Below are 22,950 nucleotides of genomic sequence, written 5' to 3' on the forward strand. Positions count from 1 at the left end.
CAGCTGCCAAGGTCCTTGTCCCTGTCACAGAGGCAGTGATGGGGGAGGCCTCAGGGCATCTCTGCTCATCCTGGGGTGAGAATTTTGCCACTTCCCAGCAGGACTGGGATCCACGTCGCTTCTGAGAACAAGAATTGATATCAAGCAGCAAAACACAAGGGAAAGGATTTCAATCCAGCCCTTCTGTGTGTATTTGGCTCTCTGGGGGCTAGTCCAGACGTGGTTCGTGTGCCTGGGAGGGAACTCTTCTCCCCAAGCCTCTAAAGATGGGCCTTTTTATTTTCAAAGTCCTTTTTTCCCCAGGTTTCTGCCTGATTCTCTGCCTGCTCTTCACCAGGCCAGGGTATTGATCTCAGCAGGGTCACCAGTAAACTTCAAAGGGACTGACACTTGCACTGCTGGTTTAGGATCATGAATAGCACCATCTGAGCCTTATCATTTCCCCTCTGCCTCCAGGGAGATAAGGGCACGGCAGGAACCCTCCGGCCATCTCCCAGCCAGGCTGGTGACAGTCACACCGCAGCCAGTTATCACCTTTTCCCAAACACATTCCTGTTTCTTCAGAGCTGCCCCTGCAGCACCATCGTGCACCCACCGGCCACAGGCGAAGAGGGAAAAATCATTGAGAGGAGCATTCCTTTGTCTGGAAATACTCTGATTTCATCAGGGCACATAAAATCAGAATGGCTGTGATTCACCACTACTACTGTACAATTTTTCATGATGTCACATCGTGTTTGAAAGGACAAGGGGATAAGCGAAACATTGACTGAGACATTACATTTCGGGCTGGTGACACAGCTATAAGGCACTAGGGCAGCATTTAAACAGCTGGAAAACCGAGACCCGCTTTCCACTGTAATTTTCCATGCCTTAGCAATAGGTTTGGTTACAGCTGCTTGGTTACGAGTGCCTGCACTTAGGTAAAATTTCATTCGTGTAACAACCCAGCCTCTGACCCAAACCAATTCTCCTTCTTGCCTGGTGCTGGGCAAACAGAGCCATTCCAAGCTCCTCACCCTGCCAGCTGCACCTCTGGGCACCTCCTCACCCTGCCAGGGTGGCAATCCCTGGATCAGGGACAATCCCTGCTCATGAGGTGCTGATGGGTGGATGGAGAAGGGAAGGCTGCCCAGAGCCGGCTGCCCAACACTGTTTCCGTGATGTTGATGGCAGAGGGGACAGTCCCTTGCTCAGATGTGTTAGGGAACCCACCCACAGACAGCACTTAGGGGATCCTAAACCATGATCCCACAGGGAGTTCCCCAATCCATAACCACCACCCGGGGGTCTCTGGTGACCCCCTGATCCCCCCGTGTCTCCTCAGGGGATCCCCACCCCAGAGCAGATGAGTAGGAGAGCTCCAGATATCGGTGAACAAGCAGGGGGGATCCCCAAACCACCAACACCAACAGGGGATCCCCAACCCCTAAAAACCCCGCCGTGCGCTCTGGCTCCGGCCAACACGTGCGTGCGGAGAATCCCCAGCTGCCGACAGCGGGTCCCGCTCCCGTCCGGCGGAGCTGCCCGTGCCGTGCCGTACCGAGCCATACCGAGCCATATCGAGCTGTACCGAGCCATATCGAGCTGTACCGAGCCATATCGAGCCGCTCGCCCCGCCCACAGCCCCGCGGCCCCGGGGGCGGAGGCGGCCGTGCCGTGCCGTGCCGTGCCGTGCCGTGCCCATACGGGGGTGGCGCGGGCGGTAGCGGCGATGGCGGCAGCGCGGTGCCTGCGGGGCGCCCGGCGCCTCCTGCCCGCGGGGGCACGACAAGAGTGCTTCGAGCTGGCCCGGCTGGCGGGGCCCGTGGTGAGACCCTGGGCGGGCTGAGGCGGGGAGGGACACGGGGGACACACGGGGATCTCCCGGCGGGATGGGGATGGCGGCGGGGCTCGGCTGTCTGCAGGCGGGCAGCGCTCCCCGGGCGCTCCGGGATGCTCAAGGAGGGAGATCTCGGGCTCTGCCGGTGCCGTGCTGCAGGGTTTCGGCTGCCTCCAGCCTCCGGGCAGGGCTCTGGGAGCGGGGATGTGGCTCCCGGCCGGCCGGGGCCGCAGCGCGGTCTCTCCGCCGCTCCCCGTGCCTGGGCTGGCTCCCGATCCTTGTTCTTGGCCCCAGGCGATCTCGCTGCTGCCCAGCGCGGTCCCTGCAGCGTGGCTGTGCAAGAGCAGTGGTGGGCTCGGGGAGGGGGATGAGCTGTTGAACTGCTCGGTGAAAGCACGCGTGAGCCCTGGCACTGCCGCTCACCCTTGGGTGACAAGTGAGTCACGGTGCTTAGCGCCAGGTCCGTGGCTGGCTCTTCCAGCGGGCTCTGGGTGCCCTTTGCCTCGCTGTCCTGAAATCCTCCCTGGGCTGGAAGTGCCGTTTGCCGTTTGTCTGGACCCTCTGGAGGGAAATGGACCCTTAGGTAGCTGGCACAGACAGTGCTGAGCACATTTTGCAGTCTTCCACAGAGGAAGAGGAACCATGAGGAACCAAGGGGTACCATGCACCACAGCGCTGATCTTAATCACTCAGGGTGAAATTTTGTGATTTTAGTCTTCTACTATATCTGGTAAATAAGTACCGACTATTAAACTTCTCAGGGGCACCCTCCCTGACATCAAATCCCTGACCTGCCGTGTTCAGTCAGCAGAGGAAGTCTAGATCAGTTTGAACACATCAAACCCTCCCAGTGCCCTCAACCATCCTGCCTGCAGCACAGCCCGCTCCCCCACGTGCACAGACACCTCAAACCCAAACCTACAGCTGCTGTTTAATGATCATTTCATGATAAACGCCGTGCTGGGACGGTGCTGGAGGTACAGACCCCTCCTGTGGTGATTACTCACAGCAGTAGGTCGAACATGCCTGGGCATGGCAGCAGGACTGCATCTGCAGGCAGCAGTGGGAGGTCTGCAGAGGAGAAGGGGTTGTTCTGCTCTTCCTCTGACCCCTCAGAGCCGGTTTTCCAGCAGCTCTGGGCTCTTGTCTTGCCCACTGCTGTGTGGCAAGGAGCATGAACAGCTCCTGGGCATGGTTTCCAGCTATGCCCACCCCTCAGTGGGTATAAAATGCCCCTAACTCCTGCCATCTGTTTCAAGCTGTGCCATGACTCCGTGCCCTGGATGCCTGTAAGGGAGACATCCTCTTGCCAAGGGAAAATGAGGTCTGGAGTGCAATCTCTGCTGCAGCATTGTTACACACTGCTGGCAAGGAACAGGCAGGCTGGCCTTGGTGTCTCTCCAGGAGCAGAGGATGTTGTGGTTTTGGAGGATAGTTTTCCACAGACGCACGCAAATGTGGAAAAGCACTGGGATGTTTTATTTTCCCTTTTCTGTGCAGCCTTCCTCCTGGGAAAGAGGATTTCTAGCGAAACCTTTAAGCCTCCCTTAAATGAGGTCATCTGGCAGATTGGCTGTGTAACACCAAAATACCACAGGGCAGGTAGATGTTGGCTTTGAAAGACAAAGCTGAGAGTCTGCTTGAGTCCTGGAGCTGCCTCCCCTGCCCAGCAGTGTTGGCAGGGATGGGGTCCCAGGACCTCAGCAGAGCCCTGGCCTCAAGGCATGGACAGAAACACAAGGAAGCCTGAGTGTTCATAGTCCATCTCCTGGGGGAGGGATGGTGTTCCACAAGCCCTAACAGGTCCTCATCTCACCATCTCCTTCTCCTCTTGTCCCAGTTCTTTGCCCAGCTGCTGGGGTTCCTGATCAGCGTGGTCAGCTCCATCTTCTGTGGCCACCTGGGGAAAGCCGAGCTGGATGCTGTGACCCTGGCTGTGTCTGTATGTATTGCTCCAGGTCCCCTTGGATTTAAAACATAATAATTATGTGTCAACAAAAAAAAGAAGAACTAAAAAACCCCAGACCTGTAAGAATGTGTATTGAGGGCCCTGCTTTTTTTTTTTTTTTGTCCTGAGCACAGGCAGGAGAGGGGAGCTGAGCAGTCAGTGCCTGTGCCAGTGCAAGGCCAGCACCTGAGAGCCTCTGGCCAGCTCCCTGAACCCACCAGACCTGGGCACATAGCCAGGAGCAGCACTGTTTGTAGTGGTGCTTCAGATCTTCACCCCTTGCTAAAAGATCCTTTTCCCCAATATTTAGTTAACGAGACCATGTTATTCTGAGAAATAGAGAAGGACTGGAAAACTTCCCAAAAACTTGTAGCAGAGCTGTCTCCCCACCCAGTTGGGAGGGAGGCAGTGCTGTGGGCCAGGTTCCCCTGTCTCTCCTCCAGGTTATCAACGTGACAGGGATCTCCATTGGTTCTGGCTTAGCCTCAGCATGTGACACTCTGATGACCCAGGTCAGTAGCAGCTCCCCCTTTCCTGTCTCACCTCTTGTGCAGTGTGATCTGGGCACAAAGGGCAGGGCTGTGGCAGACAGAACAGGGTTGCAAACACTCTGGCTGGAGCCTGCTGCCTCCCCAAGGAGGTCTGGGTCATGCCTGGGTGCCAAAAGATTTGCAATCTGCAAATTACACCCAACCAGCCTGGTATTTGCATCTGCAGGGCATGGGAAAGGCATTTAACTGTCCTGTTGTTGCCCTGAGCATTTTCCCAGCTCCTTTGGCTCCCTGTGATGCCCACCCTGATCCTCTCTCCTGACCCAGACATATGGCAGCAAGAACCTGAAGCAGGTGGGCACCATCCTGCAGCGGGGCATCCTCATCCTGCTGCTGTTCTGCTTCCCTTGCTGGGCTCTCTTCATCAACACCGAGAGGATCCTGCTGCTCATCCGACAGGACCCCGAGGTCTCCAGGTCAGGGGTGTGATCCAGCCCTTCTGGATCAGGCATCTGCCATGGAGTGTTGAAATCAAGGCTCTCTGGAGCCTGAGTGCAGGGCTGTTTGGCTTGGCTCTTGCTTTGCTGTATCATTAACTGAGGAAACAACTCTCTCTCCAGGTTAACTCAGCTCTACGTGATGATCTTTATTCCAGCACTTCCTGTAAGTCTCTGCTAAAGCTGTTAGAAGCTCTGTGTACCAGAGAAAGGAGGGAGGGCCTTTGCTGGGTGGCTCACAGGGCAGGTTTAGGGTTTTTCACCGTGCCCCTTGGCCTTGTGCCTTTCCAGATGTGCACAGGCCAGCAGCTGCTGGACCAGCAAATGGGGGCTCTCTCATCTTCCTGTGCAAAGGCTTTTGCTGTGGCCATGTAACTTGTGGTGGACATTGGAACCAGGGCCTCCAGGCTCACTCTTAGCCCTGAGATAAAGGCTAGAGCTGTTCCCACACTCACAGCTGCTGGGCTCTGCCTCCTCTGAGACAGGGAGCTGTACCCCTGTGGGATAAGGGTCTGTAGGTTTATCCTTCCTTCCAAGCTTTCCAGGCTTTCTCATGCTGATGAGGAAGCATTGGAGATTCCCCATTTGGAGAATGATCTGTCTTCCCAATGGGAATGGGATGTGCTTGCTGTCACTCTTGGTTTTGGGTGCTTGCAGTGCTTCAGCTGGAGCACAGAGATTTTGGAAGAAGGTGGAGAGGGGTTGATCTGTCAGTGTTCAGTCACTTGGCTGTTGAACCACAGTGTGGTGATGAGCTGAATCCTGACTTTTGCAGGCGGCGTTTCTGTTCCAGCTGCTGACAAGATATTTACTGAGTCAGGTATTGTATAATCAGCCAGTGTCTGGCCATGGAATAAAGGTATTCCCAGGAACTCAGGTCTAAGTTCACCCTGTTCTGGGGAGAGCTGGGCTGAGGAACATGTGATGAGCCAGCCCTTATGGGAACCACTCTTATCTGGCTCCATTTCCTACTTCCCAGCTCTGTGTTTTATGGGTTGCACCAGCTCCTGAGCTCTGCTTGTCACCTCCTGCATGTCTCACACAGCCCAGCCTCACCTGGAACCTTGAGCTGCCTTCTTGGCTTTCTCCTTGGGCACTGCTGGAGGTCTCCCTTGTGTTCACTGGATGGGGCTTGGGCTGTGTTTTGGGGAAGCAAATTCCAAAGTTCCTGCTTGGTTTCCAGGAGATCATTATGCCTCAGGTGGTGACAGGGATCGCAGCCAACATCCTCAATGCAGCCATGAACGCCTTCCTCCTCTATGCTCTGAAGCTGGGCATGGTGTAAGTGTGAGCAGGGCTGGGGACAGTCTCACCCTGGTGCAGGGCTTTGCTCAGGAAAGGAGGGGGCATCCCTGTGTGCCCAGTTCTGCCACCCCCTCTCTCCATCCCCCAGCCTGCAAAGCTGGGGCTGGAGGGGTCTGTCCCATATTGCAGCAACATTGTGTGTCCTGCTGTGGCTGTGGAGGTGGCCAAGGATGTCACTTGGAACCTGCCTGTCTCTCTCCCCAGGGGCTCTGCCTGGGCTAATGTGGTTTCTCAGTACACTGAGGTCATCCTGCTCATCCTCTACGTGTGGTGGAGGAAGATCCATGTGAAGACCTGGGGAGGTACTGTCCTATCCTAATCCTTCAGAATACCAGTGCCTGGTGCTGGGAATTTGGCAATGTGACAAAGGGATTGCCATCCCTCACTGTGGGAAGGTGCTGTAGCCATGTCCTCAAAACCTTTACTGTAGCTCCAAACACATTCTTGTGGAATATTGTGTCTCAGGAATGCAGAGAGCACAGCAGCAATCCTGGGCTGGTGTCCTGTGAGTTGCAGGTGTGATTGTCCTCAGAGGGTGGATGTGGCTCCCCTTTAGGAGAGCAGATGGATAACAAATGTTCATTCTGCTTCACCTCCTCCTGTCAGGCTGGAGCAGGGAGTGCCTCGTGGACTGGGGCTCCTTCATCTGGCTGGCAGTGCCTGGCATGGTCATGCTGTGTATTGAGTGGTGGACCTTTGAGATTGGGAGCTTCTTGGCTGGTGAGTCCAAATCCTCCTTTCCCTCTGGTTCCTGGTGGCTGCTGCTTGTCCCCAGAGCCCCCTGCCAGCAGCAGCCTCCTCACCTGCAGGGCTGGTGCTCCCTTCTGTTCCATGGGGATAGATGCCTCCTTTTCAGCCAATAAAGGAGGTGGCAAATCTTTTCCAGGGCTGATCAGTGTGGTGGAGCTGGGTGCACAATCTGTCATCTACGAGCTGGCCTGTGTCGCATACATGGTAAGGGCTGGGGCTGTGAAAGCCCAAACAGCCTGGGAGGAACCCCAAAACAGGCCAAAACAGAGGCCCTGGATCAGTGCTGAGGTGGGAAGCAGGGGTTGGTACCAGGCAGGTGATGCCTCTCAAGCCTGCACATCCAGGGTGTGCTGCAGATGGAAAATCCCTTCACTGCAGCAATGCCAGTTGGTCCCAAATTCCCCAATGGGGGAGAAGAGCATCACTGCAGGCTCTGCTGTCCCTGCAGGCTCTGCTGTCCCTGCAGGCTCTGCTGTCCCTGCTGGCCCTGCTGTCCCTGCAGGCCCTGCTGTCCCTGCAGGCTCTGCTGTCCCTGCAGGCTCTGCTGTCCCTGCAGGCCCTTCTGTCACTCACCTCCTCTTGTCTCCTGCTTCTCAGGTGCCTCTGGGCATCAGCGTGGCTGCGAGTGTCAGAGTGGGGAATGCCTTGGGAGCAGGGAATGTGGAGCAAGCCAAGACCTCCTGTATCACTGCACTGCTGTGCACAGGTCAGTGCAGTCCTGCAGAGCAGGATAAAGTGCAATTATCAGCAGATGGTTCAGTTTCCCTCCCCCAAGGCTGGGGATGCAGTCCCACTTGTTTGGAACCTTTGGGCAAGGCAAGATCCTGACTCATATTTTCTGTTATGAGCCCGGTGCAAAGGCTGTGATAATTAAAACTGCAGCTTAGTTCTGTCCTCACACTGCAGAGGGTAGAGGGGGTATCTGGGGAGAGTAAGAGGAAAACAGACTTGTCCTCTGCTGCAGTCATTTGAGGTCAGCACAGTCCAGTCCCAACCACAAGGAGCCCCTGAGGTCTGGGCCTGGAGCAGGATGTGCTGCCCTTGAAACAATTTGTCTGTTCCTTTTTCTTTCAGGAGTTTTTGCTGTGGTGGTTGCAGCATTACTGGGGAGCCTGAGGAACGTGGTGGGATACATCTTCACCAATGACACGTGGGTTAACAGCTTTCTTTTAACTAATATTGCCTTCTTGGAGGGTGCTGTTTATACCCCAGAAGCTGCTGACAGATAAGAGTTCATAAACCCCTATCTGGCAAACGTTCCTCAAAGGTTCCTCCCCATTTCTCAGCATCTGGGACACTACCATGGCAGCAGCCTGGGATCAGGGAACTGGGGTCAGCCTTTGTGGTTGATTGGGGAAGATATGTGAGAAGCAGGAACCAGGTGCTGCTTCCCCTGATCAGTCCATCCATGTTCCCAACAGGGAGATTGTCAGCTTGGTGTCCAAAGTGATGCTCATCTTTGGTCCGTTCCACTTGCTGGACGCGACAGCAGTGAGTATTCCAGCACGAGGAGTGATTCCTCTCTGCAAAGCTGCCTGAAGCCCACTCTGGATGATCCAGAGGAGCAAACTGAGAAACTGTCAAAGCAGCTGCTGGTGTTACCTGTAACACCTCGGTGTCCCCTGTGCTTGTAGCTGCCCCTTGGCATTGCTGCAGACATCCCAGTTTTTACTCCTCTTTTCCAACTTTTTGCTGGTTTATCAAAGCAACACAAGCGAGCAGCTGTGTCTTCAGAGATCCCAGGTTCTCCCAGCACACTGGGATACTCAACAGACAGAAATTTTGGCCTGTTTCCCCCTGTCCTGCCCTGGGGGAGCTCTTTGGGATCTGCTCGGTGTCTGTGTTGGCAGCTGGAGTGACAAGCCCCACACCACGAGCTCCACACCATGACTTTGCTCCCTCTCAGCTTGGTGGGACAGTGCTGTGTGTTTCCCTGTCCCCAGGGCTGTGCCATGCCCAGAGTGACCTGGCAGTGAGCCCTGTGCCCTCTCTCCTCAGGCCACGTGTGGCGGGGTGCTGCGGGGCACGGGCAGGCAGAAGCTGGGCGCCATCGCCAACGCCGTCGGCTATTACACCATGGGCTTCCCCATCGGCATCTCCCTCATGTTTGCAGCCAAGATGGGGGTGTTAGGTACGTGGGGCATGAGCTGTGTTGAGCAAAGGCTCAGCCCCAGAACTCATGCCTGGATCTTCCTTTGGATCAGTGGGGCTGGATTGCTCACTGCTGTGTTTAGAACGGGCACTGAGTGTGTCCCAGTAAATCCAGGCTTGCTCACAGCTTCCCCAGGAGCTGTTTCCTTGAAAGTTCTTGGGCTGAAGTCCTTGGGCATTCTGGCAGTGACTGGCAAAGGCAGGTTTTTTCTCAAGCCCTCCCTGAAGTAACTTCCCACTGCTGCAGGTCTGTGGGTTGGGATGATCATTTGCATCTCCGTGCAAGCCCTTTCCTTCTTGGCCTTTGTCATCCGCATGGATTGGAGGAAAGCTGCAGAGGAGGTGAGAACTGTGCTTTTCTCTGGTAATTCTTGAAAGGTGCTGAGTTTCAGTGCTGTTTCACTACAACACTGCAGCTCTCTAGGAGGTGGCAGAAGTGAACAGGGGTCTGTCCTTCCTTTCCTCAAACTGCAGAGGAGCAATTTGGTACTGAGAATGCTTGTCTTGGGAGAGTTTAGGGGTTTTTGGGCTGGGCAGGACACCCTTGCCCTGAGAAGAGCAACTCTTCCCTGTGTTTTTAGGCTCAAGTCCGAGCTGGAATGAAAGAACAAGTGGAAGATGTGAACTCCAATGGCACAGCTGCTAACAAAACATCTGCTGTGGGTACGTAGCTGGGCCTGACACCAGGCAGGGAGCCCAAATTCCCCACCCAACCCCTTCCTTCCCTTCCCAGTTATGGCAACCTGGAGGCTCAGATGGCTGGAAAGAGCCTGGTGGCACTTCACTGAGTAACAGGGTACAGCTTACAGCTGTATCCCAGTGTCCCCAAACCTTGGGAAAGGACCCTGAGGACTGTCACAGCCCCAGGCTGGGCAGCTCAGCCTCCCTGCAGCACTCTCTGTCCCACAGGTTACACCTCCCTCGACACAGACACTGGGGACACCACAGTCCTGCCCGAGGGCATCGTGATGGGTGAGAGGCAGCCTGACCACGAGCTCAGCACACAGGAGGAGCCTGTTGTTGTCCCTGTCCTTCCCCCTGTGGCGTGGAGAGCTGTGCTGCTGCGCCGTGTGCTGGCTGCTGCTGCTGCCATCGCTGTCCTGCTGGTGGGAATCCTGGTCCGGCTCCTGACTGGCAATGGCTAAAGCCAGGGACGCTGGGGAGCTGTGCTGGAGCAGGAGGGCACGTGGCAATGTCCCAGAGGATGGTGTGGGGAAGGAATTCCCCCATGGTGCCTTACAAAAAGTGCCTTTGCACGGTTTCTGGTTAACTCACAGTTTTATCCCACACGCAGAGTTCTTCCAGGGGGTGAGGATGTGACACCTGGAAAAAAAAAAAAAAAAAGTGCTTGGGAGCTGGTTCCTCCTGCACTGCACTGGGATGTCACTTGTGGGAGGTGGGAGTGTATCCTGGGGCTGACCTGGGAAGGAGGCAGGGTCCTGGTGCTGCTGTCCTGCTCTCTGGGGACACTGGACCGTGTCATTTGTTCATGGCAGAAGCTCCTGCTGCCCACTCAGCACATTTCCTCACATGCCAGCCTGTACCAGCATCTTGGGGTGGCACATCCCACTGGCATCCACAGAACAAAATGGATTTTGCTAGAAGAGGTGGGACTCTGCTGTTGGGTGCTCGCTGCTGGCCCTGACCCTGCTCTCCCTCTGCAGGGTGGGCACAGGGCCTAAAGCAACTCTTCTTTGCACTTTTGTAAGGTGGGATTTTGATACAATAAAGTTTTCTGAGTAAACGTTGTTCTGTTTAATACGGTGTGTGACCCTGGTCCCTGGCAGAGGAAAGATTGTGGGTCCAGTCCTGGCCTGGAGGCTCGGGGCTGGCTCCAGATACAGCGTTCTCACCCTTCCCCTTGGGTACAAAAGCAAGATTTGTTGTCATGGTTGTTGAGCACCGTGGAAGAGGGAGCTTGTGTTGCTCAACGCTGCAGAGCCATCAAAGAACTGCTCTATGTCACAATGCAAACAGCCCAGCACTGAGCCCCTGCGGGCCTGCCCGGGCTCTTACCTGCAGCTCAGTGACTGTGACATGCCAGCCACAACCTCATACGGATGTGTGGGACCTCCCGTCACCCCACCGCTCTCCTGCTGCTGGTGGCCTGTGAATGAAAAAAGTGACACAAACGAGCTTGAAGCTGCCACCATCCCCAACAGCAGCGGGAGGACTTGGCAGAGCCTGCCCTGCTCGGAGTCCCGGTAGGTTTGGGGTGGGAAGGAGGGAACAGAAAGGTGTCACTGTGTCCCAGGCAGGGGGGGTCTGCACTGAGCAGAATCTCCCCTCCCTGCCGGGCCAAGCACGCTGCATTCGGTGCCAGCGAAACCCGACACGGCGGGGCTGTGCCGGGGACAGCTGAGCCAAGGGGGCCGGCTTGTCCTGGCCACTGTGATGGGGCTGAGCGAGCCACAGCCCCGCCACTGCCGGCAGAGCTCAGACCCAGCCCTGCGAGGGGACAGCGAGCCCCCAGCCCTGCGAGGGGACAGCGAGCCCCCAGCCCTGCCAGGGGACAGCGAGCCCCCAGCCCTGCCGGGGCACAGCGAGCCCCCAGCCCTGCGAGGGCACAGCGAGCCCCCGGACCTGCCAGGACACAGCGAGCCCCCAGCCCTGCCGGGGCACAGCGAGCCCCCAGCCCCGGCCCGGCGGAGCTGCGCTGGAGCACGACAGGTAGGAGGGAGGGCAGGGTGGGTTTGGGATGGCTCAGCCCCGGGATGGCTCAGGACGGGCACCAAGCCCCTGCCAGGACCCTCGCTGGGCTCTCAGTGCCCTGCCCTGACCCACTGGCCACGCTTGCCACGGCCAGCCCGGCCGCGGGGGACATCGCCCAGCCCCGGGGACATCGCCCGGCCCGGCTGAAGTTCAGCCCGGCGTGGTTACACATTGCTCGCCCCAGCCGGGTTTAACAGAGCGCGGAGGAAGGGGCTCGTTCCATTCCTTGCAGGGCAGCATGAAGCCGGAGAGCTTCCCCGAGGAGAATGGCTTAGGGGAGGGAAAGGCTGCTAGCCAGGGCGACCTCACAGCCGGGAGCTGCCCGAAGAAACGCCGCTGGATTCCCGAATACTTCTGGGGGGATGTGAGGCAGCTGCTGGTGCTGGCGGGGCCGCTGGTAAGGAGCCGGGAGCAGAGATTCCCCCCAGCACCATCATCCCTGCTCACCTCCATCCCTAACCTTCAGCTCTCCTCCGTGCTTAGATCCTGATCCAGCTGCTGATCTTCCTGATCCACCTCGTCAGCTCCATATTCTGTGGCCACTTGGGCAAGGTTGAGCTGGCCTCTGTCACTCTGGCCATCGCTGTGAGTGTTCCTGGGGCCTGGCCCCAGCTCCCTCCCTGCTGACACGGGGATCAGATGTGCTGGGGGAAAAGGACAGAGGAGAGTTCAGACTCCCACTTTTCCTTTCAGCCCCTCTTGCCTACCGAAAGACTTAAAAGCTCACCTTCACTCCTTGTTTTTTTTAACTCCCAGGTTATAAATGTCACTGCCATCTCTGTGGGTTATGGTTTGACTTCAGCATGTGACACCTTGATATCACAGGTGGGTAGCACATCCTGGGGACACGGGGTGTTTCCAGCATCACCTGATGATGCCCAGGCACCACACAGAGCCCTGGCTGCTCCTGCGAGCTGGGGAAGCTTATCCCCAGCTAACAATCCCATAACGAGGAGATCCGTGCTCCAAACCCTTCCCAGGAGGTTTTCAGGGTGGTCAGAGCTGCTCCAAACCCTTCCCAGGAGGTTTTCAGGGTGGTCAGAGCTGCTCCAAACCCTTCCCAGGAGGTTTTCAGGGTGGTCAGAGCTGCTCCAAACCCTTCCCAGGAGGTTTTCAGAGTGGTCAGAGCTGCTCCATGGTCTCCAGGGCCCCCCTTTCCCCCAGCTGATTTCACTTGCTGCCCTCTCCCCTTGCAGACCTATGGCAGCAAGAACCTGCTGCGGGTGGGGGTGATCCTGCAGCGTGCCACCATCATCATCCTCCTCTGCTGCTTCCCTTGCTGCGGCCTCCTCCTCAACGTGGAAGAGTTGATGCTGCTCATACATCAGGATCCCGAGGTCTCCAGGTTGGGTGGTCCCCTCATCCCTCCCCGGTGTGGAGGGGCTGAGAGGAGGGTGGCCGTGGCCAGGCCCCTCCCTGACCCCCCTCTGTGTGTCCCCAGGATGACCCAGCACTACGTGTATGCATTTCTGCCTGCCCTCCCGGTGAGTCCTGGGTGCCACCTGCCCCTGGGGACAGGCTGTCCCCATCCTACAGCTCAGCACTGGCTCATCTCATCCAAAATTTGCTTTGCAGATGGTTTTTCTGTATAACCTGGAGACAAGATACCTGCAGAACCAGGTAGGTCCCAAAGTCCTCAGTGCATCCAGGGCTCCCATGCTCACTGTTCCCAGTGCCCAGGTGCCCCAAAACAGCTCTGACCCTGTAGATCACCACATTCCACAGCCAGCTGTATCCATCCCCCTCCCTTCATACTTCCCCACATCAGGGATTTACCTCCACCACACTCTTCTTCCAAGCAGGTGACATCACTGGAAGTTTGGGGGTTTTTTTTCTGTGAAAGGCACTGAGAGTGGGGTTGGGGGGACATCACACCTCCCTCCCAAAACCTTTGTAAAGACCCCCCCATCTCCTCCTCTTTGCAGATGATCATGTGGCCCTTGGTGCTGAGCGGGGTCATCGGCAACCTCGTCAACGTGGCTGCAAACTACCTCCTCCTCCACGTGTTCCACCTGGGCATCATGTGAGTAGCACCTGCGTCCCCTGGAGAGGAAAATGGGGCACCTGGCAATGGCCAGGGGACACTGAGGTCACAGGGCTACGGCAGGATGTCTTTTTGCACCCTGAGGGAGGCATAAGCAGGATGCCAATGACCTTTCTCACTTCCTCTGCAGGGGCTCTGCCTGGGCCAACACCATCGCTCAGTATTCACAAACCATTTTCTTGTTCCTGTACATCATAGCCAGGAAGCTCCATGTGAGCACCTGGGGAGGTAAGGGCATCTCCCCTGCTCCTTCTGCTTCCTGCTTTACCCCAAAGTGTCCATAAAACTTCTATCAGGTGCTCTGGATAGAAGAGGAATTCTGCTCATCCTGATGGTGGAATATTAACCTCAGCCCGAGGTGCCCCAGGTACCACAGTGCTGCTTCAGTGGCAGCTCGTCACGCACCACCACTGCCAGAGCTGTGTAAACATTAATTCTGCAGAAATGAAACTTTCTGCTGAGGCTTTGCAAGGTTCAGCCTCACCAATGTAAGCAGGAGGTTGTCCTTGGACACCGCTCCGGGAGGGATGGGTTGTGCTGCTCTGTGGCCCATGGGACAGCAGCAGAGAGGTTGTAGGTGGGCACTGTGCTGCTGGAGATCCTGTGGAGCTGCTGGAGATCCTGTGGAGCTGCTGGGGATCCTGTGGAGCTGCTGGCTCTGAGAAGAGGAATGGCCCCAGGTGCTGTGCAGGAGGAAACACGTGGCCAGCCTGTTCATCCATCAGGTGTTGTTTCTCCTCTCCACAGGCTGGTCCTCCCAGTGCCTGCTGGACTGGAACAGCTTCACCTCCCTGGCTATCCCCAGCATGCTCATGATGTGCATTGAGTGGTGGACCTATGAGATTGGGAGTTTCTTGATAGGTCAGTGGAGAGGGGAGCTGCCAGGACATGGCCAGGCTTGGCCCAGAGCAGCTCCCACAGCCAGCGCTGACCCCTCCTGTCCCGCAGGCCTGCTGAGCGTTGTCGAGCTCTCTGTCCAGTCCATCATCTATGAGGTGTCTGTCGTGGCTTTCATGGTAAGGGCTGGGTTGTCACTGCAGACCAGGGCTCCATGGGGGCTGTCCTGAGACAGGCACACAGCAAAAATCAGCTCCAGCAAATTCCCATCTTTCCTCTGCACTCAAGTCTCTCCCTGCTCCTGCTTATCCCTCCTTATGGAGATGCTTTAAATCAAGTCCTGAGCTCCATCCTGCTCTCTGCTGGGTGGGTATCCCCCTGTGACTGGGATGACACGTGTCAGACACGTGTGAGCCCTGTGGTTGCAGATCCCCCTGGGGCTGGGCACAGCTGCTGGTGTGCAGGTGGGCAACTCGCTGGGCGCCGGCGACTTCCAGGCAGCCAAGAGATCCGCCACCACCTGCCTGATCTGCACAGGTGAGCCCACAACAGCCTGGAAAGCCCCTTCCTGGCCTCCTTCCCATGGGGCAGGGAGTGTTTGCAGTGCCCTGCCTGCCTCTTCTCCCCCTGCCCTGCAGCCAGGCTGGGCTCAGCTCCGTGCTGTGTTTTCAGGGGTGTTCTCCGTTATTGTGGTGTCCATTTTAGCTGCCACAAGGAACGTGCTGGGATTCATCTTCACCAAGGACAGGTGAGTGCCCTCAGCTCCTGGCCTTGGTGTGTGGAGGTCACTTCCCAAAAGTGATCTTTGGCTTTCCTCCATCCCCAGGGAAATCGTTGACTTGGTGGCATGGGTCATGCCTATCTACGTTGTCTTCCACTTGTTCGAAGCCATGACTGTAAGTCCCAGGGAATGTGGCTGTTTTCCATGGGGAACCTTGGTGCTCAGCAGCAGCATCATGGATCAGGGAGTCGAGGGTCCCTCAGGCTGCAGCTGAGCACCAGTGCCCACACCAACACCCTGCAGAGCTCCTGAGATCATCCCTTAGGAAACATGGAGCACATAAAAGGCTGGTGACCCACAGGGCTGAAATAATGGCCAGAGGCAGGGAGCTGGGTCATCTCCTGAATCTGGTGGAGGTGATGCTCCCTGCCCCAGCCCCTCTCCCTCTCCTGGCAGGGTGCCTGCAGTGGGGTGCTCAGAGGCATCGGGAAGCAGAAATTTGGTGCTGTCCTCAACGCCTCGAGTTACTACGGCCTGGGCATGCCCCTGGCAGCTGTGCTGCTCTTTGTGGCCAAGATCGGTGTCATAGGTACTGACCCCCAGGCACTGCACCCCCAACCCCCCATGGGCAGCTGCAGGGGGGCTCACAACCCCTGTACCTGGCTCTGAGCCCCCTCTGACCTGCCTGGGCACACTGGGGTGGACTGGGAGCTGCTGGGAGATTTTACTGGGAAAAAAGTAACCCCAAAGCAGGCACCCATGAGCACCCTGTGTCCCCGCTGACCTGGGTGCCATCCCCTTTCTGGACCTGCTGTCCTGGGATGTCCTGGGCTGGCTCTGGCTGACACCCTGTGCCCTCTGCAGGCCTGTGGATCGCGATGCTCGCCTCTGTCTTCATCATCTGCACCTGCTTTGTCACCTACATCTCCCGTGTGAACTGGGAGAAGGCAGCCAAGGAGGTAATCCAGGCACTGACAGGTCCTCAGTGCCCTGCTGGGATGAGACAGGCTCAATCTCTTGTCCAGTGCTGTCCCTGTATTCAGCTTCCTCCTGCACCTGCACTCAGTGGCTTTGAGGTTTCTCCCTGCACCTTGTTTGGGGACACAAAGTTCAGAGTGGATTGGGTGACCCAGGCTGCCTCAGCCCTGAGCATCACCTTGTGCCTCAACAGCTCTGGGGAGACCCCAAGAGAGACAACACAGCTTTGTTCTTTGGTGGGAATTCCCAACTAAACCCAGCACGTTCCCTCCCCAGGCTCAGCACCGTGCAGGAGTGGCCCATCTGCCACCACCAGAGCTGCCCAGCCTGAGCCCTGAACCCTCCTGCAAGGACCTGGACGTGGGACCAACCCCCCTGCCCCACACTTTCCTCCCTGCCAGGGCGGTGCTGGGGTCTGTCGGTACGGCAGGAGGCGGGCTGGGCACGCAGGGGAGGGAGGGGAGGGTTCAGGGAGGGTCCAGGAAAACATGGAGAGTCATGCTGGTGACACTCAGTTACCGGGAGAACATGGGTGACAGAGGGACAACCTTGCAGACACCTGACCCCACTTCTGGAGGCAAGCCCTGCTTAGAATCCCCACTCTCTGGGCTGCTCCTAAGGTGCATCCAGCCCCACAAACCCAACAAACCCTTCCAACCCCTCCTTGCAGCGGGAATAGAAGTGCCGAGCGACGTCGTGCTCACGGGCATCACCAAGACGGAGGGAGCCACGTACCAGCTGGAGCTGCCGCGGGTGACCCCCGTGCCCGCCGCCGTGATCACCAGGCAGCTGATCCTGCACCGCGTGCTGCAGGTGCTGGCAGCTGTCTCCATGCTCGCCGTCGGCGTCATCGCCAAGCTCATCGCCAGCAGATACTGACTGCACCAAGGACTTTGGGGACTTGTTTGTGGGGTGGAAGGCTTTTCTGAGGGACAGGTGTACGGAGCGCGGAGCAGCCAGCGAGGAAATGGAGCGCGCCTGTCCCCCAGGAGCCAAAGGGCTTCTGTCGGTGCTGTCAGTGCTGATGTTGATTGGGAGCAGGCCCCGAGGCTGCTCTGACACCCAAAATGCTGCTCTGGGCTGCCTGACACACGCTGAGTGTGTGTGGGACCCCCAGCCCACGCTGCCACCACCCCCTGGAGCTGAGCACAGCCCAGCTCCCCCTGCTACTCCATGACAAATGCCCAATAAAGAATAAAACTGGCTGGAGTGGGGCTGGCTCCTTGAGGGCAGGGCTGGGGCCACAACAGGGGACATCCACACGTGGGTCTTGCCCTGCTCGAGGTGTTCTTCGCAGTCAAACAAAGGTTTTATTCAGCAAGGTCAAGGTAAGCTCTCAGTTACAAGTCTGGAGGTAAAAGACTTTTCCTAAACTAATAAAGCCCTGAAATTCAGTTACAGAGGAGGTGGCTGTGGCTGCTCTGCCACTCTGGCCAAGGATGCCCCAGACCTGAGACTCCAAATGCAGCAGTGCCCATCTTTGCCCCAGTAGCTCCAAATGCAGCAGCACAACAGTCCCTGGCACTTCTCAAGTCCTTGGGACAGCATGGCCACAGCCCAGGTGGCTTTTGCCACCACCTCAGGTGGCTTTTGCACACTTAGGATGGCTAAAGGTGGTTTCCCTGCAAGGAGCATCACCCATTCAGCCACGAGGCCCTTCAAGGATGAGGTGCTGCAGGTTCTTGGAGGCTCCTTCCCTCTGCTCTGGGGATAAGCAGCCTGGACTGTGCCCTGCAGTGAGACCCTGATTTCCCAGGCTGTGATGAGCAGCTTCCTCCAGGGATCAGGTGAGCTGTTACACAGATAACAGGCTCAGTAACGACTGGCTTTGTTTAGATACCCTTGTGACAAACACTCCCACGTTCCCAGGAGTTTTCAGAGGAGCTACTGTTTACAAAGCAGGGTGGATGCTGTTTCCTTCCATCTGTCAGTCACTGCTCAGGCATGACCACAGCCTAGATCTGGATGGATTCCTGTTTCACCAGGAGCTGGAGCCTTTAACTTGGGGTGTCTCTGCTTTAGGTGCATTTTCTTTTTGTCTTCTATCTCTTCAATGCATTGGCTGCCTTGGAAGAAATGAAATTGCAGCAAAGAAAAGTTCAGCAGTAGGACTGCAGGGAGCTCACAGGGGGTCCAAGGGCCAGCTGCTCATCACCCCTCTCACTGGGGGCACAGCACCTGGAAAGGCACAGAAACAGGGATGAGTCCTGCAGGCAGGGAGCAGAGCTCAAAGGATGGAGGCTGAGGCAGGTGTGGCTCAGGGGACAGAGCTGGGAGCACACACTCACAGGGACAGCAGAGACACAAAGCTCACCTTGGCCACCACGGCTTTCAGAGCCGCCAGCAGGGCCGAGACGAACTGTGCCACTCTACTCTTGCTGCACTGCTTCAGAAGGAGGAGCTTGGCCAAATTCATCTTCTCCATGCTGCCAGGGGGGTACCTCAGCTTGTTGAGAACCTCCCACCTGAGGTCCTTGATGAGGCAGGCGCGGCGGTGCGAGAAGGTCTCGAAGCTGAACCTGCCGTGGTAGGCGCCCATCCCGCTGTGGCCTGAGGGACACAGCCAGGCAGCTCACACCAGGCTCAGGGACACTCAAACTCAGTTTGGCAGCCCCCAGGACACAGGGAAAGCTGCTTCTCAAGGCACAGGAGCAAAGAGCAGCTGTTTTAACTTTGCAGAAATCAGTGAGGACATGCTCACATGTTATGCTTGTGTGAACCCACCCTTAAAATGTTAATGACATCAATTCTCTCCTCCCAGGGCCAGCCTTGCTTTTCCCACAAAATTCTCACAGCGATCAGGGACAGGAGGAGTTGGGCCTGTGATTTCAGGGAGTGAGACAGGGGGTCTCTGCCACAGGAGCCTGACAGCAGCTGTGGAAACTCAGCCAGGCCATGGACAAATTTATCTCACACCCCAGCACAGGAGAACCAGAGCTCACTTGTGTGCCAGGAGGTTTTCCTCTCTCACTGGGAGCCCAACTAATGAGCCTTTTTACAAAGCAACCCACCCCAAAAAGTGGCATTAACGGGGAAATGCAGCTGGAAGTTCCTGAACTGAACAGCTCCTGGGTGAGAGGCTGCTGCTGAGGGAATGCAGGAGCTGGGCTGGAGCAGGGACTCACCCACACCGCCGAAGGGCAGAGCCGGGACCACGGAGTGCATGATGACATCGTTGGCTGTCATGCCACCACTGGAGGTCTCTGCTATCACCCGTCTGATCAGCTACCCACAATGGGAGAGGGCACAGCACAAATCAGGATGGGACATAACACCGTGTACCAGGGCAGGGAGGGCTCAAGGGGGTGCTTCCATCCCCCTTGGTGGGGGGCACAGCTTGTGCCTCATTCCATGAGAGAGGCCAGTTTACAACACTAAAGCACAGGATCTGCCCAGCTGGAACAGCCACAAAATGGAAAGGCTTCATGTCAGCCCAGAGTGCTCCTCAGACCTCCCACCCAAACTGCCTGGGGCTGTTGTTCAAGGGCAAAGCCCTGACCTGAATTCCTGAGCTGGCACAACAGCAGCAGGAGACACAGCAGGAAGCAGCACCCACCTGTGTGGGTGGAGATGTACAAACCTAGAGCCCTTCAGCGGCTCTGGGGACTCTCATGGCCCACAAATGCTACAAAGGAACTGACACAGGCCCTGCAGAAGGCTGTGTTAGGGATCAGCCATGTTCAGGATCCAGCTGTGCAGAGATGCTTCCATGAGGGACCAGAGCCCAGACCCACCTGCTTCTTGTTGGAAAAGACATACAGGGCAAGGGGCTTCTCCCGAAGGTTGATGAACTCAATGGCTTCATCCACACTCCTCACAGTCACAATGGGCAGCACTGGGCCAAAGATTTCCTCCTCCATCACCTTTGACTCCGGGGAAACATCCATCAGGATGGTTGGTGCTGCAGCAAAATGGGAGAATGAGAGAACAGAGTGAGCAGGACACAGAGCTGGCCCAAGTAAGGCAAAGAGACCCCAAAATCATCCACCACCACCTCCCCTCCTCAGCAGCTGCCAGGAGCACCTATGAAGCAGGAGGCCTCATCAGTCTCTCCCCCATAAGCGATTTTCTGCCCTTCCAGCAAGCCCAGGATCCTCTTGAAGTGGCGCTGATTGACAATCTTTCCGTAGTCCGGGGATGACTTCACATCTTCCCCATAAAATTCCTGACAAAGGCACAGCAGAAACAAAAGTGCTCAGCACACCTTCCAACAGCCACAGCTCCAGGAAATCTCACTTGGGACAATTCCCATTGCACCAGGGAGTCCTGCCTCACCTTCAGAGTTGCCTTGATGTTCTCCACCACCTTGCTCTGGATGGATGGGTCGCACAGGATGTAGTCTGGGGCAATGCAGGTTTGCCCACAGTTCATGTACTTGCCCCACGTTATCCGCCTGTGAGAAGGGAGAAGGGGACATGCTTTCTCCATGGTCAGTCCCTCCCACAGCCCTCAGCCCCCTGAGCTGGGGATGGTGGCCCAGAGATCTCCCCCTGCCCCAGTGCTGAGTGCATCAAGAGTGCAACAAGCTGACCTGCAGGCCACAGCCAGGTCACAGTCCTTGTCGATGTAGCAGGGGCTCTTCCCCCCCAGCTCCAGGGTGACAGGGGTCAGGTGCTTGGCAGCTGCTGCCATTACAGTCCTGCCCACTGCAGAGCTGCCAGTGTAGAGGATGTGATCAAATCTCTGTGTCAGCAGCTCGGTTGTCTCAGGAACTCCTCCAGTGATCACGGCATACAGATCCTGCAGGGCAGGGGTGTCAGGGTCACCCCAACCCAGCCCATCACTGTGGCACAGAGAGACCTGGGGACCAACACAGGGCCACACTCACCTTGTCCAGGTACTGTGGCAGGAGCTCAGCCACCAGCCGAGCCGTGTTCTCGCTGACCTCTGACGGCTTCACCACCACGGCATTGCCTGCAGGGCACAGCCAGCACACACTGAGCCCTCACAGCTCCCCCAGCTGCAGCCACCACCCCAGCAGGCTGTGCTGAGTCCCCACCTGCTGCGATGGCCCCGATCAGGGGCTGCATGACCAGCACAAAGGGGTAGTTCCAGGCCCCGATGACCAGCACCACGCCCAGGGGCTCGTAGCCAATGTAGGCCTCGTCCCTCATGGTCAGCAGGTTCTTCTTGACGGCCTGAGGGGCTGCCCACGATGGCAGCTTCTCCATGGTCAGGGCCAGCTCCCCCAGCACGCCCAGGATCTCGTGGCTGTAGGCATTGGGCCCACTCTGTAACAGCAACAGGGATTTTGGGGAAAGGATGGCAAAGGCACCCACCTCCCACAGCCACTGTGGCACCCTGGAGAGTTAGAACCACCCAGTTCCACCCTGGGGGACACGACAAAATCCATTTGTCACTGCAGAGTCAGCCCTTGGCCTTCCTGCTTTGCTCAGGGTCACCCCCTGACAACTCTGACCTTGTTCAGATCCGCCTTGAGGGCTGCCAGGATCTCCTTCTCCTTCTCCTGCACCATCCTCTCCAGGGCCTTCAGCTGCTGCATCCTGAACTCCAGCGGGCGGCTCCGGCCCGACCTGAAGGCGGCTCTCGCCCGGCCCACGACCTGCTGCATCCTCTCCATGGTGCTGAGCTCTGAGGGGACACCGGTGACACCCAGCTCAGCACAGGGCTCTGAGGGGACACCGGTGACACCCAGCTCAGCACAGGGCTTTGAGGGGACACCGGTGACACCCAGCTCAGCACAGGGCTCTGAGGGGACAGCGGTGACACCCAGCTCAGCACAGGGCTCTGAGGGGACACTGGTGACACCCAGCTCAGCACAGGGCCATGCAGGACTGCTCAGCTCTGGGAACACCACCATGAGGTGTCCCACCCTGAGCAAGGCTGGGGGATGTTGTCCTTCTTGGAGAGGAGCTCCCACTCTCACGCTGAGCATCCCAGCCCTGCTCCACCTGCACAGGGCACCTCTCTGAGCAATCTGGGGTTTGCTGCTTGTTCCTGTTCCGAGGGTGCTGTCTCTAAGCCTCAAACCCCCCAGCCCTCCTCCCTCCGCTCCCAGGGAGGCTCCCAAGGAGCCAAAACACAGAGGTGACCATGGCTGGGTGGGCAGCCAGCTGGAAGCAGAGCTGTGTGCCCAGAGCCAGCCTGCACCATCTTCCCCATAACCCTGAGGCCCTCACATGTCTCCACAAAACACAAAACACTGCAGAGATTTCACACTGTTTCCCAGGAGCAGCATTTCACTCTTCAGCCAGGACCAGAGTTCTGGTCCTGCATCCCTGCCTAACCCATCAAGACACCAAGACCCCCTTTACAACGATTAAATCCTGCCCTCCCCAACCCACTGCCACAGCTGCGTGACACAGCCCCAGAAAGCGAGTGACTCATTAAAAAATGAAGGAAAAAAGCGAGTTACCTTCAGAGAAGCTTCTCTCTCCACCAGCCTCCTGTGGCGAGTGCAAGCAGGCACAAGCCCTTCCCCTGCCATGGCTGGGGGCGATCCCTCCTCCCACGGCAGTGCTGGCCCTGGCCCAGGGCTCTTGCTGGCTACAAAATGCCCTTTACCCAACTCCACGCTGGGCTGTGGAGCCCTGGATGGCTGATCCCAGCCAGGGCAGTGACTCAGCCCCGGTGTGGGATGGCAGAGCCCACGTGGCTTTGCCCACGCCGGGCACACGAGGCTGGGGACGAGTGGCCCACGTGCCACAGCTGACAATGCTCAGACTGGGGATCC

The 22,950-nt window shown here is 57.3% G+C and overlaps 3 protein-coding genes across 5 annotated transcripts; 2 read left to right on the forward strand and 1 right to left on the reverse strand.

Moving 5' to 3' along the window:
- Window positions 1-1,714: 1,714 nt before the first annotated feature.
- On the forward strand, window positions 1,715-10,689 carry LOC117006190 (multidrug and toxin extrusion protein 2-like). 2 transcript variants are annotated; one of them, XM_033078547.1, is made up of 17 exons: window positions 1,715-1,810; window positions 3,663-3,764; window positions 4,214-4,282; window positions 4,589-4,737; window positions 4,882-4,924; window positions 5,534-5,578; window positions 5,942-6,039; window positions 6,268-6,365; window positions 6,670-6,783; window positions 6,950-7,017; window positions 7,411-7,519; window positions 7,888-7,963; window positions 8,235-8,304; window positions 8,812-8,944; window positions 9,212-9,306; window positions 9,546-9,627; window positions 9,874-10,689. In XM_033078547.1, the coding sequence occupies exons 1-17, from the start codon at window positions 1,715-1,717 to the stop codon at window positions 10,107-10,109; spliced, it is 1,683 nt and encodes a 560-aa protein (XP_032934438.1). In that variant the 3' UTR covers window positions 10,110-10,689. The 2 variants fall into 2 exon arrangements, with proteins under 2 accessions (XP_032934438.1, XP_032934439.1); XM_033078548.2 differs by lacking the exons at window positions 1,715-1,810; window positions 3,663-3,764; window positions 5,534-5,578 and having other exon boundaries at window positions 3,781-4,282.
- Window positions 10,690-10,885: 196 nt separating this feature from the next.
- On the forward strand, window positions 10,886-17,460 carry LOC117006013 (multidrug and toxin extrusion protein 1-like). 2 transcript variants are annotated; one of them, XM_033078209.2, is made up of 18 exons: window positions 10,886-11,168; window positions 11,909-12,073; window positions 12,160-12,261; window positions 12,433-12,501; window positions 12,873-13,021; window positions 13,118-13,160; window positions 13,252-13,296; window positions 13,602-13,699; window positions 13,851-13,948; window positions 14,468-14,581; window positions 14,669-14,736; window positions 14,986-15,094; window positions 15,230-15,305; window positions 15,384-15,453; window positions 15,735-15,867; window positions 16,143-16,237; window positions 16,533-16,677; window positions 16,927-17,460. In XM_033078209.2, the coding sequence occupies exons 2-18, from the start codon at window positions 11,915-11,917 to the stop codon at window positions 17,133-17,135; spliced, it is 1,782 nt and encodes a 593-aa protein (XP_032934100.1). In that variant the 5' UTR covers window positions 10,886-11,168; window positions 11,909-11,914; the 3' UTR covers window positions 17,136-17,460. The 2 variants fall into 2 exon arrangements, with proteins under 2 accessions (XP_032934100.1, XP_032934098.1); XM_033078207.2 differs by lacking the exon at window positions 10,886-11,168 and adding an exon at window positions 11,557-11,634.
- A 114-nt stretch (window positions 17,461-17,574) lies between these two features.
- LOC117006047 (aldehyde dehydrogenase family 3 member A2-like) lies at window positions 17,575-22,716 on the reverse strand. The gene is made up of 11 exons (XM_033078281.2): window positions 22,633-22,716; window positions 21,676-21,848; window positions 21,256-21,487; window positions 21,085-21,170; window positions 20,788-20,996; window positions 20,532-20,649; window positions 20,280-20,421; window positions 19,991-20,157; window positions 19,382-19,481; window positions 18,571-18,806; window positions 17,575-18,434 (listed from the first exon to the last, which is right to left on the reverse strand). The coding sequence occupies exons 2-11, from the start codon at window positions 21,835-21,837 to the stop codon at window positions 18,417-18,419; spliced, it is 1,470 nt and encodes a 489-aa protein (XP_032934172.1). The 5' UTR covers window positions 21,838-21,848; window positions 22,633-22,716; the 3' UTR covers window positions 17,575-18,416.
- Between the last annotated feature and the right edge of the window lie 234 nt (window positions 22,717-22,950).

Source organism: Catharus ustulatus, chromosome 22 (assembly GCF_009819885.2).
Source record: "Catharus ustulatus isolate bCatUst1 chromosome 22, bCatUst1.pri.v2, whole genome shotgun sequence".
Lineage (NCBI taxonomy): Eukaryota > Metazoa > Chordata > Aves > Passeriformes > Turdidae > Catharus > Catharus ustulatus.

What these genes read in the sequence shown, in the direction of transcription:
- LOC117006190 (XM_033078547.1), top strand. Translation starts at nt 1,715, where the DNA reads ATGGCGGCAGCGCGGTGCCTGCGGGGCGCCCGGCGCCTCCTGCCCGCG. An exon ending in TCTTTATTCCAGCACTTCCT is followed by an intron (nt 4,925 to 5,533) that starts GTAAGTCTCTGC and finishes TGACTTTTGCAG; the next exon opens with GCGGCGTTTCTGTTCCAGCT. An exon ending in CCATGTGAAGACCTGGGGAG is followed by an intron (nt 6,366 to 6,669) that starts GTACTGTCCTAT and finishes TCCTCCTGTCAG; the next exon opens with GCTGGAGCAGGGAGTGCCTC.
- LOC117006047 (XM_033078281.2), bottom strand. Translation starts at nt 21,837, where the DNA reads ATGGAGAGGATGCAGCAGGTCGTGGGCCGGGCGAGAGCCGCCTTCAGG. An exon ending in TGCCACAGTACCTGGACAAG is followed by an intron (nt 20,997 to 21,084) that starts GTGAGTGTGGCC and finishes CCTGCCCTGCAG; the next exon opens with GATCTGTATGCCGTGATCAC. An exon ending in GACCTGGCTGTGGCCTGCAG is followed by an intron (nt 20,650 to 20,787) that starts GTCAGCTTGTTG and finishes CCCTTCTCACAG; the next exon opens with GCGGATAACGTGGGGCAAGT.
- LOC117006013 (XM_033078209.2), top strand. Translation starts at nt 11,915, where the DNA reads ATGAAGCCGGAGAGCTTCCCCGAGGAGAATGGCTTAGGGGAGGGAAAG. An exon ending in TGGTGCTGGCGGGGCCGCTG is followed by an intron (nt 12,074 to 12,159) that starts GTAAGGAGCCGG and finishes CTCCGTGCTTAG; the next exon opens with ATCCTGATCCAGCTGCTGAT. An exon ending in CTGTCACTCTGGCCATCGCT is followed by an intron (nt 12,262 to 12,432) that starts GTGAGTGTTCCT and finishes TTTAACTCCCAG; the next exon opens with GTTATAAATGTCACTGCCAT.